Source organism: Saccopteryx leptura, chromosome 4 (assembly GCF_036850995.1).
Source record: "Saccopteryx leptura isolate mSacLep1 chromosome 4, mSacLep1_pri_phased_curated, whole genome shotgun sequence".
In the NCBI taxonomy this organism is placed as follows: Eukaryota; Metazoa; Chordata; class Mammalia; order Chiroptera; family Emballonuridae; genus Saccopteryx; species Saccopteryx leptura.
In genome coordinates, this window is record NC_089506.1 from 11,792,372 (window position 1) to 11,809,372 (window position 17,001).

General features: G+C 44.6%; 1 protein-coding gene across 8 annotated transcripts in view; it reads left to right on the forward strand.

Moving 5' to 3' along the window:
• The window catches only part of TENM3 (teneurin transmembrane protein 3), a 615,102-nt gene that overhangs the window by 564,002 nt on the left and 34,099 nt on the right, over window positions 1–17,001 (forward strand). For all 8 annotated transcript variants that reach the window (XM_066380117.1, XM_066380120.1, XM_066380118.1 and 5 more), the window contains 3 exons: window positions 7,768–8,000; window positions 9,120–9,274; window positions 10,048–10,922. In XM_066380117.1, the coding sequence (XP_066236214.1) occupies window positions 7,768–8,000; window positions 9,120–9,274; window positions 10,048–10,922 (1,263 nt within the window). The remainder of the gene's footprint in view (window positions 1–7,767; window positions 8,001–9,119; window positions 9,275–10,047; window positions 10,923–17,001) is intronic.

The window sequence follows — 17,001 nt, forward strand, 5'->3', positions numbered from 1 at the left end:
GCTGTTGCGCAGTTGTGTGAGCGGGCCTGGCCCCAGGACGTTTCCTGGAGACCCTTTGTTGATCTGGGACTGTCGGCTCATAGCTCAGTCACAGACGGAGATTAACAGGAAATGTCTCCAGACCACTGAGCGGGCAGAGTTCTGCTGTTAGAAACCGCAGCAGAATATCACATTTTTTTCCAGCCTTGCTTTTTTTGGTAACTGTGGAGGAAAGAGGAAAGACAAACAGCCATGTGCACCAACTAGATGTGAAAAGGCTGGAGGCACTGCCGAAAACCTGGCAGAGCAGCTTTGAACCCGCTGACCTGCTGTGTGCCAGGCACGGTGCCCGACACTTCACGCCCGCTACCGTGGACCCACACCACAGTCCTCGTGGTGACCCGAGGGGCAACTGAGGCTCGGGAAGGTTGCCTGTCTTCCCCAGGATACAGAACTGAGAAAATGGGGTGCAGAGACTTGAACCCCAGTGAATGGTATTTCTTCCACGGTGCCGTAGCTGGTTGTTATGTGTCCAAATAGCTAGGTTTCTATGGGATGGTTCCCTGGTTATTTAAAATACTAGCTTCATTTCATAATCACTTGACAAGTTAATTAGCACTATAATCTCTTTTTTGGGAAAAAAAAAGAAATCTATGTTGTGGTTAGAGCTACATTATTATTAACAAAGCTTTATGAAATGAGCTCATTACGCACTAGCTCGTGGCTTTTGGCGGTGATACACATTGGAGTCCTTCTCTCATGATCCTCCTAGACTTTCTCCTCCGTACATTATCCTGGCTGTATTTGTGCTCCTGCATTTCCTTTATGTGGCATGCATGTAAAATGCACCCTTTGGGTTTGATATTGGTGTTCATCTCCATGACACGAATGTTAACTGGTTGCTTACTAGGCACTTGGAGAAATGGTAGTAGAGGACGAGGTCTCTCAGAACACAGTCTCGTAGGGAGGACAAGATATTTACGTCACAGAATAAACATCATCATTATCATTCTTTGGCACTTAATCACATCCAAAGGTTATGCTCGGAAAGTAATTCAAGGGGCAGGGATAGGAAGAGGTTAACAGGGAGATGGAAGTGTGGTGAGGAAGAGCTTCCTCAAAGGGTTGATATTTGAGGTAGGTAAAAAAAAAAAAAAAAAAAAAAAGTCTGCCTCAGTGGAAAAACCAGAGGGAAAGGGGGTGGGGGTCAGGAAGCAAGAATAGAGAGCAAGTAAATGTCCTGGGGTCTGGGGAAGAGAGGAGCAAGGCCTGTTCTGAGAGGGCTTGGGCCCACCTGAATTTGAGCAGGGGACTCACGTTGGTGATGACAAAGGATACAGGTAGAGAGGCAGGTAAGGGCCATCGTGCTGAGGTCCCTGAGTGCTCTAAGGAGCTGCTCTTCTCTCATAGGCTAACAGACACAGTCGGGAGTCATTTCCTCATCTTGAGCAAGATGGTGGCGTTCGCAGAGTAGCCTGTTAGGAAAATTAATCTGGTATCAAAGTTCAGGATGGCTTGGCGATGGGTTAGAAAACCATAGAGGCTAGGAGCCTAAAACAGTATGGCTGTCAACGAAGAAAATCAACCAGAGAAAGAAAGCCAGTGAACAGACACTCTGTGGCAGGTGACAAGGAATAGGGAGACATGGAAAATAGCCAAGGTGGCCTGACCAGGTGGTGGCGCAGTGGATAGAGTGTCGGACTGGGATGCGGAGAATCCAAGTTCAAGACCCCGAGGTCGCCAGCTTGAGCGCAGGCTCATCTGGTTTGAGCGAAGCTCACTAGCTTGGACCCAAGGTCAATGGCTCGAGCAAGGGGTTACTCGGTCTGCTGTAGCCCCATGGTCAAGGCACATATGAGAAAGCAATCAATGAACAACTAAGGTGTTGCAACGAAAAACTGATGATTGATGCTTCTCATCTCTCTTTGTTCCTATCTGACCCTATCTATCCCTCTCTCTGACTCTCTCTCTGTCTCTGTAAAAAAAAAAAAAGAAAAGAAAATAGCCAAGGTTTTTGAGCCTAAGTCATCAGATGACAAAATCTGGACAAAAAGAGAGATTCTATTTTGCTTAATTGATTAATCAAAACCAAGATATTTGAGCTCATGGGAGCTTCTTAATTAAGCTTTAAAAATTAAAATTCTTTTCAGATGCTTCTTCCCATTGGTCTACCTAGATCTTTTTTTTTTTTTTTTTTTTTTTTGTAGCTGACAGGATCCTTCCTGGCTTGCTTTGACCTCCACTTTCCTGGCCAGCACATAAGTCATGAAAGGCTTATGAGTAAGGGATAGGATAGGAAGAAAGAGAACTTGGAAAATGTGTCAATATCCATAAAAATGAATGGTATAGTCAGTTGTTAATGATGAAATAAAATATAAAAATACACGCTTCTGGTCCTCTTACAATGTTTCACATGTTATCAACAGTCTCATTAATTGGACTAATGGAGGAACTAATTAATAAAAATGTTAAATATAGGCCCTGGCCGGTTGGCTCAGCGGTAGAGCGTCGGCCTGGCATGTGGGGTACCCGGGTTCGATTCCCAGTCAGGGCACATAGGGGAAGCGCCCATTTGCTTCTCCACCTCCCCCCCTCCTTCCTCTCTGTCTCTCTCTTCCCCTCCCGCAGCCAAGGCTCCATTGGAGCAAAGATGGCCCGGGCGCTGGGGATGGCTCCTTGGCCTCTGCCCCAGGCGCTAGAGTGGCTCTGGTTGAGGCAGAGCGACGCCCCGGAGGGGCAGAGCATCGCCCCCTGGTGGGCAGAGCGTCGCCCCTGGTGGGCACGCCAGGTGGATCCCAGTCGGGTGCATGCAGGAGTCTGTCTGACTGTCTCTCCCCGTTTCCAGCTTCAGAAAAAGTAAAATATTTAGTTTAAAAAATAGAATAAAAATGTTAAATATAAAAACACAGTCTTATTTTTTTTTAATTCAGAATATTCTGTCATACCAAAGTTGGTAAGCGCTGCCAGGGTATTATATCAAATAAAAGTCCCTAGCTATACTTTAATGGATAGTTATAAATTCTACTCAATCAAGATGTTAAGTTTTTCATATAAGCAGAAGCTTCTGAAATGCTTAAAAAATAAGTTTCTCCTAGAGATGCTAGAATTTCTCCCTGTGATGCTTACAGTATTTGTTTGCTAACCCACCCTTATTATAGATAGTAAATCTTTGCTCGTCCCTATTCCAATTCTTAAAAATTCCAAAATAAAGGAACTTAAATTAATTAATATTTGCCAAGGGGCATTTTAAACATGTTGGACTAAAAATCAACTTTGTGGATTTTATATTACCAATTAAAAGATCAAAGGAAGTGGCAGTCACAGGACTGTGAATCTGAATCAATTAAAGTTTAGATACAAATTATGAAAACTTGATTCAGCACTTTTTATTGACTTAATGTTTAAAAAAAAAAAATCAAGCAGGCACGGAACTATCACACCTCAAAGCCCTGCTTTCAATAATCTCAAGTCTTTGGGCAGCCAGAAAATCGTTTACCTCTCTATAGAAACATAATTTATGCTTCTTCAAATGTTCTCTGTTCTAAAGGCTATCCACAATTCCCAACTAAAAAGGTAAAAGAGCTATCTATTGTATAGCTTGTTTTTTGCTAATATTTCTCTAGTCTAAAAAGGTTGATCATGACAACATAAATGAGCGTCTCTAGTAGGTGTTTACCACTGGACCTGGGGCTGATAGATAATGCGACCGTGTCACTAGCTGATGGGGATGACCTAGGCAATTCGGACCGAATTAAGAATCAGGGTGCAGGACAGCAAAGGGTCTTTGCTGGACCTCAGCGTCCTTGACTTTGCTTCTCTTAGTCAAAAATCTTAATGTTGTTTTCAACCTTTCTGAAATGAGAATCTGTCAGCCCCCCGGGAAGGTCGCGCTACTCCCCCTGCTGGTCAGAGAGATGCCGGCCTGTCCGGTGAGCGCTCTGGAGCCCAGCGCCCCTCTGTACGCGCACCCGACCTGTCCAGGCTTTGGCTTTCCTGGGAGTGGAGGGCGGGAGCTGCTCGCCCTGTCAGCACGCCCCGTGCTGCACGGCGGTGTCTCTGCGTCCCAGGCCCCTCGCAGATAAGCTCAGAGCCGCTCTGCCTCCAGTCTGTCGGCAGGACGTGTCCAAGCCCACGGTTTCCCTCTCGGGACTTCACAACCATCCCTCTCTCTTTCCGGGGAGCCCGATGTCAAGAAGTAGCGCTTTGGCAGTGTGCGGTGGCCACCCAGCAGGGGAATTACTCAGTCCTGTGGGGGCTGCTTCTCTGCTCCGGGGTCATGTGCCCCTTTATGCTTGTTCTCCTGGACAATCAGAGCTGTGCAAAGTTCGAGTTTCCATTGGCAGACATTTTTAAAACCATTGATGTTGGTCGCTTGATTTAGAAATGTCTGTCTTCAAAGAAGGAGATGCTTCTAGCTGGGAGAGAGCAAGCAGCAGCCCCACATTGGACTTGCTCTTATTCCTGACCCACTAGAATAAAGCTCATGGCAGGAAAGGCGCAGCTGGTGACTTGGATGTGTGTCCGTGGCTTTTGCACCAGGAAAGCTCATGTCCCCGTAGCTAAAGAGTGTGCTACTGCCACTCAAGCAGGCAGCTGAAAATCCACTGTGTTTTTTTTTTTTTCTCAAAATGAGAGACATCCTAAAAAAGTATGCGTTTATGCATTTATCCTTATCATCACTACTTTGCATCATCAGACCAAGCAAAGTGGTAGACGTTTTAGAAAGACTCTGAGTTGTTTCAGCACTTTCTGTCCTTTTACCAGCAGGACTAAGGATGCTAATTTGAGCTAGCCAAGTTTACATCATTATTTTTTCCTCATTAAGATTTTAGGAGGCAGGTCCTGGCTGGTTGGCTCAGTGGTAGAGTGTCGGCCCAATATGTGGAAGTCCCGGCTTTGATTCCCAGTCCGGGCACACAGGAGAAGCATCAGCTGCTTCTCCACCCTTCCCTTTCTCCCTTCTATCTCTCTCTTCCCCTCCCCCAGCCAACAGCTCAGTTGGAGCAAGTTGGCCCTGGTCACAGAGGATGGCTCCATGGCCTCTGCCCCAGGCACTAAAATAGCTCAGTTGCTGAGCAACAGAGCAACGGCCCCAGATGGACAGAGCATTGAACCACAGGGGGCTTGCCAGGTGGATCCTGGTTGGGCCACATGTGGAAGTCTGTCTTTCTGCCTCTCCACTTCTCACTTAAGGAAAAATTAAAATAAAATTTTTTTTTAAATATTTTCCAAAGGCAAACTATCTTTTATCTAGTTAACAGTGAGTATTGCACTGCTACACTGAATAGTATTACAAAGCAAAAGCTGCAGTGCAATATACAAGGAGCTGGGACAGAAACAAATATAAGAATAGCTCATGCTTTCTGAATTATGTGCTGGGCCCCGTTCTAAGGATTTCACATGTATGAGTCCGTGTAAGCCTCTGAGCAGCCTGTGGAATAGGGACTACCATCACCTTTGCCAACAAGGGAGCTGACACTAGATAACTGGACCAAGGTCACACAGTTAGTGATGAAATGAGGATTCCAACCCAAGCAGTCTGATCTAGAAGTCATGCTCATACATATACAACTGATGAGAAAATAAATGTGCGTGCGTGTGTGTGTGTGTGTGTGTGTGGCATTCACAACAAACTATGCAATGATTCATAATTCGTGAGCAGTCGGGATGCTGGGAAAGGCTGGCGGAGTCTCTCCAATGTCATGCCTTTGAGCACAGACGCAGCTTGATTGAGCTGCAGCTCTGCCACCAGCTGTAGGTACCAGAAAGAACAAGTCTGTCAATATCAGACTGTTTCTACAGCGAAGGGAAGAAAAAACCTCTTTAAAGTTGTTTTGAATGTTTATATTGCTATGTGGCTTTTCACTTCATTGTGGGGTAATAAGCTACCACATTAAGGAGCACAGTATGTCTTGCTGCATTTAAAATTCCAGGCGTCAACTTAGAAGAAGGATCCAATAACACAGAGCATGGCAAGTTGATCCTGCAATGCAGCCCAGAAGTTCTGAAATGTCTGTGTTTCAGATGACTCGCATCTGTCTATGAGTTCCTCCTTTCCTGTTTCATGCTTTCGCCCTCCCACACTTGTTGACACACGCAAGGCCTCTTGCTCTCATCGGTCTCTGGTCCTTAAAAGATGTTAAAGGCAGGAAAGAGGGGCTCAACACAGAAGGTGTCCAGGCCTTCAAGCTCCCAGGATTTCTCTGTGTACCGGCATCACAGCTCTGGGGCCCCGCAGGCCTCTGCAGACTCCTGTGTGGTCCGCAGTGCCCTCCACAAAGTGAGAACCGCTGGGGAAAACAAGACCCTGTTATTTTAATAATGGAATCTTTTTTTTTTACATTGATCTGAGACAGAGAGAGAGAGAGAGGCATTAACTCATTGTTCGCTTAGTTCCATTTAGTCATGCCCTTCTTGTATGTGCCCTGACCAGGGGATCAAACCTGAGACCTCAGCATACTGAGAGGATGCTCTGTCCGCTGAACCACCCGGCCAGGGCCAACAGTGGAATCTGACAGGAGTGATAAAATATGTGTATTCGCCACTTCAAAGGCAGAGCAGGGAGAACCTAGCTAGTAATGAGAAAATTACTGCACCATTATTTAGGATAAACATTTTCATATAGTTAGATTTATACCACATATTTTAGATAGTCACACATAAAATAAATGGAAACAAGCATAAAACTCTGTGTGTGTGTGTGTGTGTGTGTGTGTGTGTGTGTGTGTGTAGGGAGAATGAGTGAGAATCAGTAAAACCAAGGTTGCCAGCAGGAGATTTGTGGAATCTGGTTGGATTCCTGCCTGTTGACATCTTCGTGGGGGCACCAAGTCACTATAAACTCTTTTTAGAATAATTTTGCAGAAGGCAGTATTTATTTGCACGTGGTACAAAACTGCATTAATTCTAAGAATGTGGTGCTGAGTGTTTGTAGGGAGCTGTCATAATGTGTCCATTTGTTTATAATGTTGGTTTTCTCATTTGTTACAGGTAATGAGACACAAAATATGACATATTTTCTCTACTTTATAGTTATAAAACTGAGGCACCATATTTTATGAACAAAGAGCTATATATACTGCACCATATTCATAAGAAGGTTTTAGAGCAGCCTAATGCACAAAATTTTAAAGATAAAGCTGATGGACCCGCCACTCTGACGCATTGCATAAAGCCACCAGCTGGGCCTGCCTGCTGTACTTGAATGACCTCAGTTTCGCATTTCACCCCACAGCTCAGGATAGACATTAAGACAGCGTCAGGTGGCTTTGCTGGATTATGCTACGTCATTTCAGGGGCAGGTGTTTGGTGTGACTGGGTTTTGTAGGGAGAAAAACGGGACTCCCTTGTGGAGAGGGGCAAATGAAATCAAAAGTATATTGGACTTCAGCAGAGAGTTTGCTAGTGACCCTACTGCTGGAGTAAACTTTGTGTCTGTCACTCAAGGGCACTTAAATGGCTTTGCATTGAACCAAAAAGAGAGAGAGAGAGAGAGAGAGAGAGAGAACATGCTTCTGTGTTTCGGGTTAGAAGCATATCACCTTCGTTATTTTTAGGATGACCGTGTTAATAAATATTTAAACCCTCAGCCACAGGGCATAGAGATGGCTGCCAGTTCCTGTAAGCCTCTCTTTCAAGTCAATGTCGGATGACGCGCTGTCCACCGTCCAGTCTCCGGCCCCGTCCTGCCGCGGACAGGCGGGTTCTCACGGTGGGGTGGGTGTTGCGTCGGCTGTGTGTGCTAGGGGGCGCTCTCCCGCGGTGCTCACGCGCGGTCCCTTCTTACAGCAGCAACCCTGCTCACCGGTACTACCTGGCCACCGACCCGGTCACGGGGGATCTGTACGTCTCGGACACGAACACCCGCAGGATCTATCGCCCCAAGTCACTCACGGGGGCAAAGGACTTGACGAAAAATGCCGACGTGGTTGCGGGGACAGGGGAGCAGTGCCTGCCTTTCGACGAAGCCAGATGTGGGGACGGAGGCAAGGCCGTGGAAGCGACACTCATGAGTCCCAAAGGTACTGACATTTTACCAGTCAGGGGATCTCTTTTTATTAAAAGGGGAGAGAGGGGGGGAAGAGAAAATCCCGCTAGCGCCTGATTGTGTTTAATGCTGAGTCGCACGTTTTTATCCTCCGCTGTGTTCTGAAAAGCTGTTTCACATCAAGTGTTTTTAAAAGACGTTGGGCGTGAAAGTGCTAGAATCCTGAGTTGATTTTACAGTAAATATTAGGTTCTTGGCATTTTTTTTTTATTGTCGCACCCTTTTTTTTTTCTCCAGCTTTTTCGAAGACTAAAGCAGCTACTTTTATGTTATTCAGGTCACATCCTGTTACATGTCAAGGAAGTGCCCAAATTCTTTCATTGTCCTGGAATTCCTTTGTCAGGAATGAGTCCTGGGCCTCTTTAAAAACCGTCACTAAGCAACCCTATTAGCCCTTACCCCGTTTGCAGCTATTGAACTTTTGTTTTTATGCCATGGCGGGGGTGCTTGCTGTGAGGAAATTCTGAAAGTAACAAGGGCTAAAATTCTATGTGATAAAGGTTTCTAGCTTTTAAACCAGTTGGGACTGACTCCTTGCTCATGTATTATGCCATTCCCTACACTGTTTTTTGGTTGAGGGCTTTCTTTCGTTATTTTCATTATCGCCAGCAACTATTATGTGAACAGGGCTGGAAAAAAAAGTATTTATTGTACTGAATTATTCATAATAGCAAATTTCATTGTAACAAGGTCAACAAAACACTAACCTTGGCTTGGGTCTCTTTTTGTTGGCATAGACTAGTTACTCTTAAGTTCAGTGTAACAGAATTTGACCTATTTCTATAATTTATAGACAACATTCTATGAACATTATAATTTTATATTTAATACGCAAGTCCCTTCCTATGTGAATCACAAACAAAATGGGACTTCTTACAAACGTGGGTTATTCCTTTATTACATTTTACTTTTATTTATATTGTAAATGCCTGTGTTGGCATTTTTTTTTCTAATATGTTTGCAACCTACAGTGCTACCTGCTACCTATCGTCCATGTTATACCTAGGGTCAAAGAGTGAGTTTAGTGATGGGCCTAAAAGTTTAATCAAAGTAATCATTTTTTGTAAACTTGTAACATTTCTCTTGGATCAAGGAATGGCAATTGATAAGAATGGATTAATCTACTTTGTTGATGGAACCATGATTAGAAAAGTTGATCAAAACGGGATCATCTCGACTCTCCTGGGCTCTAATGATCTGACTTCAGCCAGACCTTTAACCTGTGACACGAGCATGCATATCAGCCAGGTAGTTAAACTATTAAGCTCACGTATTTGTTTTTCTTCTTAAGTGACCTGATTTACTGTGTCAGTAGACGGTGATGGCACCATATTAAACCACATATATCGTGTGGCAGTGGTTGTGACAAAGATGTTCCATTTAAATGTATCTCAGCAACTAATAAGATGTTATTTTCTTCTGTAGTTCTACACTTGACTAATTCAGTGAGATTCAGAACAGTTATCACTAAGAAATGCTGAGCATTTGTAATGAAATACCAGGAAAGTAGCAGCAGGCAGATATTCCAAAAAGAACAAAACCACTTAAATCTCTAATCTTTTGATTGCATGAGCTCCTTGGGTTGTAGCAAGAACCCACTGTGATTAATGCCAAGAAACTTATATTTAGAATTAGGAACTTTACTATTGGCCTCATTGAAAACACAATAGAACGTGAATGTATTTGTAACATAGAAAGCCGTGACATTTGGTGGTTATTACTGCTCAAAGGGACATATGTATTCATATCTCATTGATATCTATTAACTCACTAGAAGTTCATTAGCTATTTGGCTAGAACTTGCAAATCTTTTAATAAGCTTCACTTTTGAATAAAAGGCTGTCCCCTGCATTTGTTTTCACTCAAAAAGGTTCCGGTTTATTTTACTGCACCTATTCAAAAAAACAATTTTAAAACAGTTTATCAAATTAAGGGTAATTTCCCCAAATGGTCTAATTTACTCTCCTGGCATTCACTGCGGTGCAGTAACTGACTAACTGGACCGTTTCTTTTTTATCAAGGTGCGCCTGGAATGGCCCACTGACCTAGCCATTAACCCTATGGACAACTCCATCTATGTGCTGGATAACAACGTCGTTCTGCAGATCACCGAGAACCGTCAAGTGCGCATCGCTGCCGGCCGGCCCATGCACTGCCAGGTGCCGGGGGTGGAGTACTCCGTGGGGAAGCACGCGGTGCAGACCACCCTGGAGTCCGCCACGGCCATCGCGGTATCCTACAGCGGGGTCCTGTACATTACGGAAACCGACGAAAAGAAAATTAACCGAATCAGGCAGGTCACAACAGATGGGGAGATCTCCTTGGTTGCTGGAATACCTTCCGAGTGCGACTGCAAAAACGATGCCAACTGCGACTGTTATCAGAGCGGCGATGGCTATGCCAAAGACGCCAAGCTTAGCGCCCCATCGTCCCTCGCGGCCTCTCCGGATGGCACCCTGTATATTGCGGACCTAGGCAACATTCGCATTCGGGCCGTGTCCAAGAATAAGCCTTTGCTGAACTCGATGAACTTCTACGAGGTCGCCTCTCCAACGGATCAAGAGCTCTACATCTTTGACATCAATGGCACTCACCAGTACACCGTAAGTCTGGTGACTGGTGACTACCTGTACAACTTTAGCTACAGCAACGACAATGACATTACCGCTGTGACGGACAGCAACGGCAACACCCTGAGAATTAGACGGGACCCAAATCGGATGCCGGTTCGGGTGGTGTCTCCGGATAACCAAGTGATATGGTTGACCATCGGAACCAACGGCTGTCTGAAAAGCATGACCGCTCAAGGACTGGAACTGGTCCTGTTTACCTACCACGGCAACAGTGGCCTGCTGGCCACCAAGAGCGATGAGACCGGATGGACCACGTTCTTTGAGTAAGTACCTCAGAGTTGCACGCTGATGGTGAAATACTGTGATCTAAGCTCAAACAATAATAATCGAATCGTAAAGGGATCCAGGTTTGAGGAGGCCTGCAGCATCTGTAATTCTGTCTCCTTTTTTCTGGGGGAAAAAAAAATGAACATAATGAGACTCAGGGCCTGGGAAGGAACCCATGAAAGTGAGAAGCCCTGATGCCCGAGTGTGTCAGCGCCGTGGTGCAGCTGCCTCTGCCGGAGGCGGAGCGGACTCCTTCACGCAGCCCTCCTGTGTTAGCAGCGTCCCTTTCGAGAACAGGCTGCAGCTTCCGTTTCAGGCATACACCCTCTGGGGATACAGTTGCCCTTGTGATAAGGCCGACTATTTTGAGACCGGTCACTAAGTTTAAAAACATTTTTCAGTGAACTTACCTGATCATTACATCTACGCTCTAAATATTACTCTTTTTCTTTTATTTTCTCAAAGTTGACATACAATATTATATTCGTTTCACTGATACAATACAGTAATTAGACATTTATATCACTTAGGAAGCGGTCATCCTGAGGAGTCTAGTTCCCATCTGACGCCGTACATGGTTATTATATTATTGACTCTATCCGCTATGCTGTACTTTACAGCCATGTGCTTATTTTTATAACTGCCAGTCAGTCCTTCTTACTCCCTTTCCGTTTTTCACTCAGTTCTCCAATCCCCTTCCAATCAGGCACCATCAGTTTGCTTTGTGTATCTGTAAGTTTGTTTCTGCTTTGTGTTTTAGATTCCACATATATAAGTGAAATCATGCAGTATTTGTCTTTCTCTGCCAGACTTATTTACTTAGCATGGTACCCTCTAGGTCCATTTGTTGTTGCAAATGGCAGGACTTTGTTCTTTTTATGGCTGAGTAAGACTGCATTGTATGTATGTGCCACACCTTGATCCGTGCGTCTGTCGAAGGACACTTCGGTGGCTTCTGTATCCTGTCTATTGTAAATAATGCTGCCGTGAACCTAGGATTGCGTGTTCCTTTCCAAATTAGTGTTTTGAATATATTTATATATACATATTTTTGGATAAATACCCAAAAGTGTAATTGCTGGATCATATGGTGGTTCTAGTTTTATTTTCTTGGGGAACTTCTCTAGTGTTTCGCATACTGGCTGCACCAATTTACAATCCCACCAGCAGCGCACTCCACGTCCTCGCCAGCACTCGTTGATTAGTGACTTATTGACGATAGCCGTTCTGACAGGTGTGAGTTTTAACTTGCATCTGCCTGATAATGAGTGGTGTTGAGCATCTTTTCCTGTCTCTGCTGGCCATCTGTATGCTCTCTTTGGAGATGTGTCTACTCAGGTCCTTTGCCCACACATGTTATTCTTATCAAACAGAAGAGCTTAACTTTTTAGAATCAGTTACTGGAGAATCTAAACTACACTTAAAAGAACCTCACCACCAAATGCAAATCAGCAACAGCTGGTCGCTCTGAAAATGTATGAGAAAGCATGATCGTCCAGTCAGGGGATTCCACTAACGGTGCAGGATAGTGGTCCAGGCATTGGGCTATTTGAACAGTCATATTTTGAAACGAAAGGCAGCCATTGTATGTGTATAGGCCTAAGTACTTGGAGTGAATGCATGTGTTAAATCATCTCGATTACTTGTGTTCACTACACAAAAAGCAAGGGGGAAATTAGATCTACGGAGATGGCATGTTGACAAATGCAGAGTAGTCCTCAACATAAATATTGAGTTCCTCAGTGTGATTTTTATAATGATATGCCAAAGCAATACTGTTTTCCGTAGGAGCACACCTCTAAAATTACAGTAAAAGTCGGTAGGAAAAAAATGACCCAGTATACAAATATTTCTCGTACCACTTTTCCGGAGTGGATCTTACACATAAAGCATCGTCTTCCTGTAGCTTGAATCACTTTTCTTTTTTGACATATTCCCTTTTAAGAAAATGAATGTTACCCAGCAGCATGATTTTGTCAGAGGGACAAACCTTTCAACTGAATTGCATTAAAATTTTAGGATCGCAATAGGAAAGGAATAAATTGGAAGTTAATGGAAAGCACTTCTTTGCCCCATTTTCAAAGTGATCGTAGGCTATATTGCCAAAAAGGAAAAAAAAAGAAAGAGTGCAGAAAAAGTGTGGCCATCAGATGAGACTGGGCGGAGGGAGTCTCTGATCATAAGATCTTCAGGCAAAGATGGCGTCATGGGGAGGGTTTCACTTTAGGGGAGAGTAGAGGGAACGTAGAGAAATAAGTTGGGGGCACCGTCTAGGGCCCAAGCGCTGCTCTGGGGGCCGTTTTTGAATGTGTCCTTGTTTGTTCCCAAAACTTGACACTCACAGAAATTTATCGTGTGGGTTACATCGGATGCAAGAACTTCCTACAGCACATACAGCAGCTCACTTACGTCCTGCCTTTTCTTACTGATAGCACACAAGGACCCGTTTCTCTAGTGACAAGCCGTCCCCCAGAACTTGGGGCTCGGTCGGGAATCAGCACGAGGCTCAGGCAGAGGCTGAGCTGACGAGCCTGCCAGTCCTGTGAACATAGTGAGCAAGCATCGTGCTAAAGAATGGAAGTTTCTAATTAAGTCACAATCCTAGTTCCACTAATACAGACGAATGACACGTCATCAAGTATATCTATTAAGTTTTTACCTATAGGAAAAGTTACAGGATAGGCAACTATTTCAAGAAAAGCATTTTAAAATAGTTGAGCAAATCTGAACCTCATCATTATACATATGTGTTTACAATACCGTGTTTTAACAAACCAGCGCTTTAAGAATAGCTTTTCCAATAAAATGAACAGAAATATTGCTTTTTAAAAGCAGTTTTGTTTTTTTTTTACAGAAAAGACTAAAGAATAGCTAAGAAACATTTATGCGTCTCACAAAACTGTGTATGGCAACGAGACAGAAAAACAAAATAGAGCACTTAATCAAATTCAGAATCATCTCGCCAGAATGACGGATGGTCGCTTGTCTTCTTTGCGTACACGCTTGTACTCAGGGCTCTGAGCGAGCAGGGGCCACCTCTGCTAGGAGCGACAGCTCCTGAAACATTCCAGAGCGCACAAGAGAAGGGAGGGTGTGACGTCATCAGGCAGGTCTGCTCCGCTGTCCATCTGTTCCGACAGTGGCGCATTTTTCTCCTGAGCCTGAGGTGGTTGATGGGTGGACTCAGCCCCTGTCTCTACCTACCAGAACCTTGACGACCAGACTCTGTGCTTCTCATGTGCTCACGGGGACGTGAGAGTGGATCTGAGGGTCCAGTAGAGGCCATGGGGACTCGAAATCCCTGACTACCTCGGTGTTTCTAGGCTCCCCGAGGGCTAGTACTTTACCTGTAATAGTTCCCTCCGAGCTCTTCTGTTAGTATTACACGTCTCATTTGGACTGTAAGGGCACCTGATAATTTCATAAAGAAGAGATTTGAGGGTTTTGACTGTGGTCACAGAGTTTTTACTGAAACCACAAGAAAACTGTGAAAAGAAACACCATTCCCAATTGAAAACACCTGTTTTCTATGCCTTTTCATGACACCAGTCCCTAGAGCTGATACCTACCTGCTCTGTACTCACCTTTCTGCACAAATGCCTTGTAAAGAGAAATTAAACTTCTCGGCCCGAATTCCCATTTGTACGTGTCCAGCTTCCTAGCTAGCCTGGTGCCTAAAAAGCCTTGAGATTACAGCTTGACAGGGTTAGAAACAGATGGAAGAAGCCACGGAATCAACAGATTTGCCCGCTGATGAACGGATAGTCGCTATAGTTCCTACCAAAGAAATTAAAAAAGAGAGCTAGCTCAAATTACTCGCCTCACAGATTTTAGTTTTCTCAGTGCAAACTTGACTTACTGTCGGCATGTCACGGTGCAGAATGAAATTTGAAAGTGTTTTATGAAATGCAAACTATTTCATTATCTTTCTGGCTCCCAAAACTTTTGGGATGTTGTATTGTGTATAGAACTCTCACAATAGCTCTGTTGAATGCAGGAGAAGAGGAATAAACCAAAGTTGTAGACAGGTAAATTTATATATATATATATAGAGAGAGAGAGAGAGAAGAGTCTGATAAAACCTGTAGCTGGTTCTTGCCAAGGTTCTATGGAAAGAGTACCACAAAAACACTTGTTTGCCTTCTGAAATAGTTCCGACTCTCCGTACCAGGAGTTAACGCTGAACACATGAACTCCTCCACTTCTGTTGATCTTTAAAGAGATTCACTTGATATTACCTGCTTACTCTCTTTGACTTCATAAAATAAGGACTTCCTCAGTTGGTTTTATTATTAAAAGTATTAGCAAAAATATGAATTTATATTCTTAAGACTTTCTTCTGAAATGTTGGGTGTTAAGGAGAAAACATCTTTGGTGCAAATGTAGTTGAAATACATCGTTGTGCCTCTCATCAGAAAGGGTTGTTCTAGGAAAAGAAAACCTGATTCCTAACCTGAGAATCTCATCAGTCACCAATAAAAGGGGCAGGTGTGTGACTATTCAGGGACCATGCGTTTGAAAGCCCAGGAGCCTACATTTCATTTTCTTCTAGGCAGCAGTTCCTCTGTGTGTCCTTGTAATGATTATGTCCCTGTTGTGACTAGTTAGAGCAGCGGCCGGTGTGCTTGGACATGCGGCTGGATGGTTTGCCGGGGCGACTACAGTAGGCAGCAGATGACGTAATGCAGTAGGTATTGTGCTCAGGAGGTAGCAGCTGGTTTATGACTCAGGTTTGAAATCTCTGAGTTTGACGAATAGGTTTCAGGAACTGCATAATTATTCATCACTGATGGGATAAGCCTCCTTGTCTAAGACTTCCTCTTCCATTGACTTGCTGGTCAGTAGACAGGACATCCAGCTAGCTGACGGGGCCCCTTGTGTGGCGACAACTGGGACGAGCCTAGTCAGTCCCTCTTTCACTTAGTATTAGGGACTGGTTCACGCTGCTCTTCATTACCACTTAAAAGTGATTATCACACGTTAAAATTCCTCAGCTAGAGTTATCCCAGGGAAACCCAAAAGACCTCATCTGCTAAAAATTTATTATTTACAAAGTTCATACCCAAAGTGAAACCACAGCTCTTCCACTTGAACGCACACAAAAGCAAGTCCGGTGTCTTGAATTGGGCAACAGAATAAATTATTTAATAGTAAATGCCGTTTCACAGTTCTCTGCCTGCTTGCCCCCTGGAAATACAGACTGTGTAGGTTTATCAGAGGCTCTTCTGTCTGGTTCAAGACGACCGCGTGGAGAAAAGCCACGTGTTCGGGCTGATACGTGTGCGCGCACCTCGCGGTTGGTGGCACTTCTTCTATCCTGGGACCTGGAATATGTGGAGCTTTTATATTTGTGGTGCCGATCCTGGGATCTTGTGTGAGCTAGAGTCAAATTTGAGTTTCAGCTTTTATACATTTAGGGGAGGTCTCCAGCTTCTCGTTTGGGTGCTTTATTGTCCCTCCGTCAAGCTCAGCAATTTCAGAGTGAGCTTCTGAGACATTTGTCATCAATTCACTCCAGGCCCGGGGCAAGCCCACGACTCCCACCGACAATCAGAGACGGGCTCTCCGAGGGGGAGAGCACAGCGCAGGGAGGAGGAGCTCCGCTATTCAGACGGTGTACAGACGTGCGGATAATTTGGGAAACTCAATGACAGTTACTCCAGATTAGACAGATGTGTCCGTTCCCCCTGACATTGCATCGTGTCCAGATAGCCTGACATTGGTGCTGCGTTGCGTGTGTGTTAGTGTGGTGGCATCTGGTGTTAGCAGAAGTGTGTAGAGGCATCTTCCACAGGACAGAACTGAGGGCAGAACCTCCCACCCTCCAGCCTCAAACACTGAAACCACGTGTCACTGTTCTTGCTGCCCAGACGGCATTACCGGCAGAATGACCCATTTATTCCTACTCATCTAGGGACGCTGCTCAGTCCCCTCCGTTACTTTCCCTTTCCTTTCTCTTGCTGTCTTTGTGGAAGAAAACATTTCAGATATTAAGAAGGGTCCTTAAGAGCCCTGGCCAGTTGGCTCAGTGGTAGAGCGTCGGCCTGGCATGCAGGATTCCCGGGTTTGATTCCC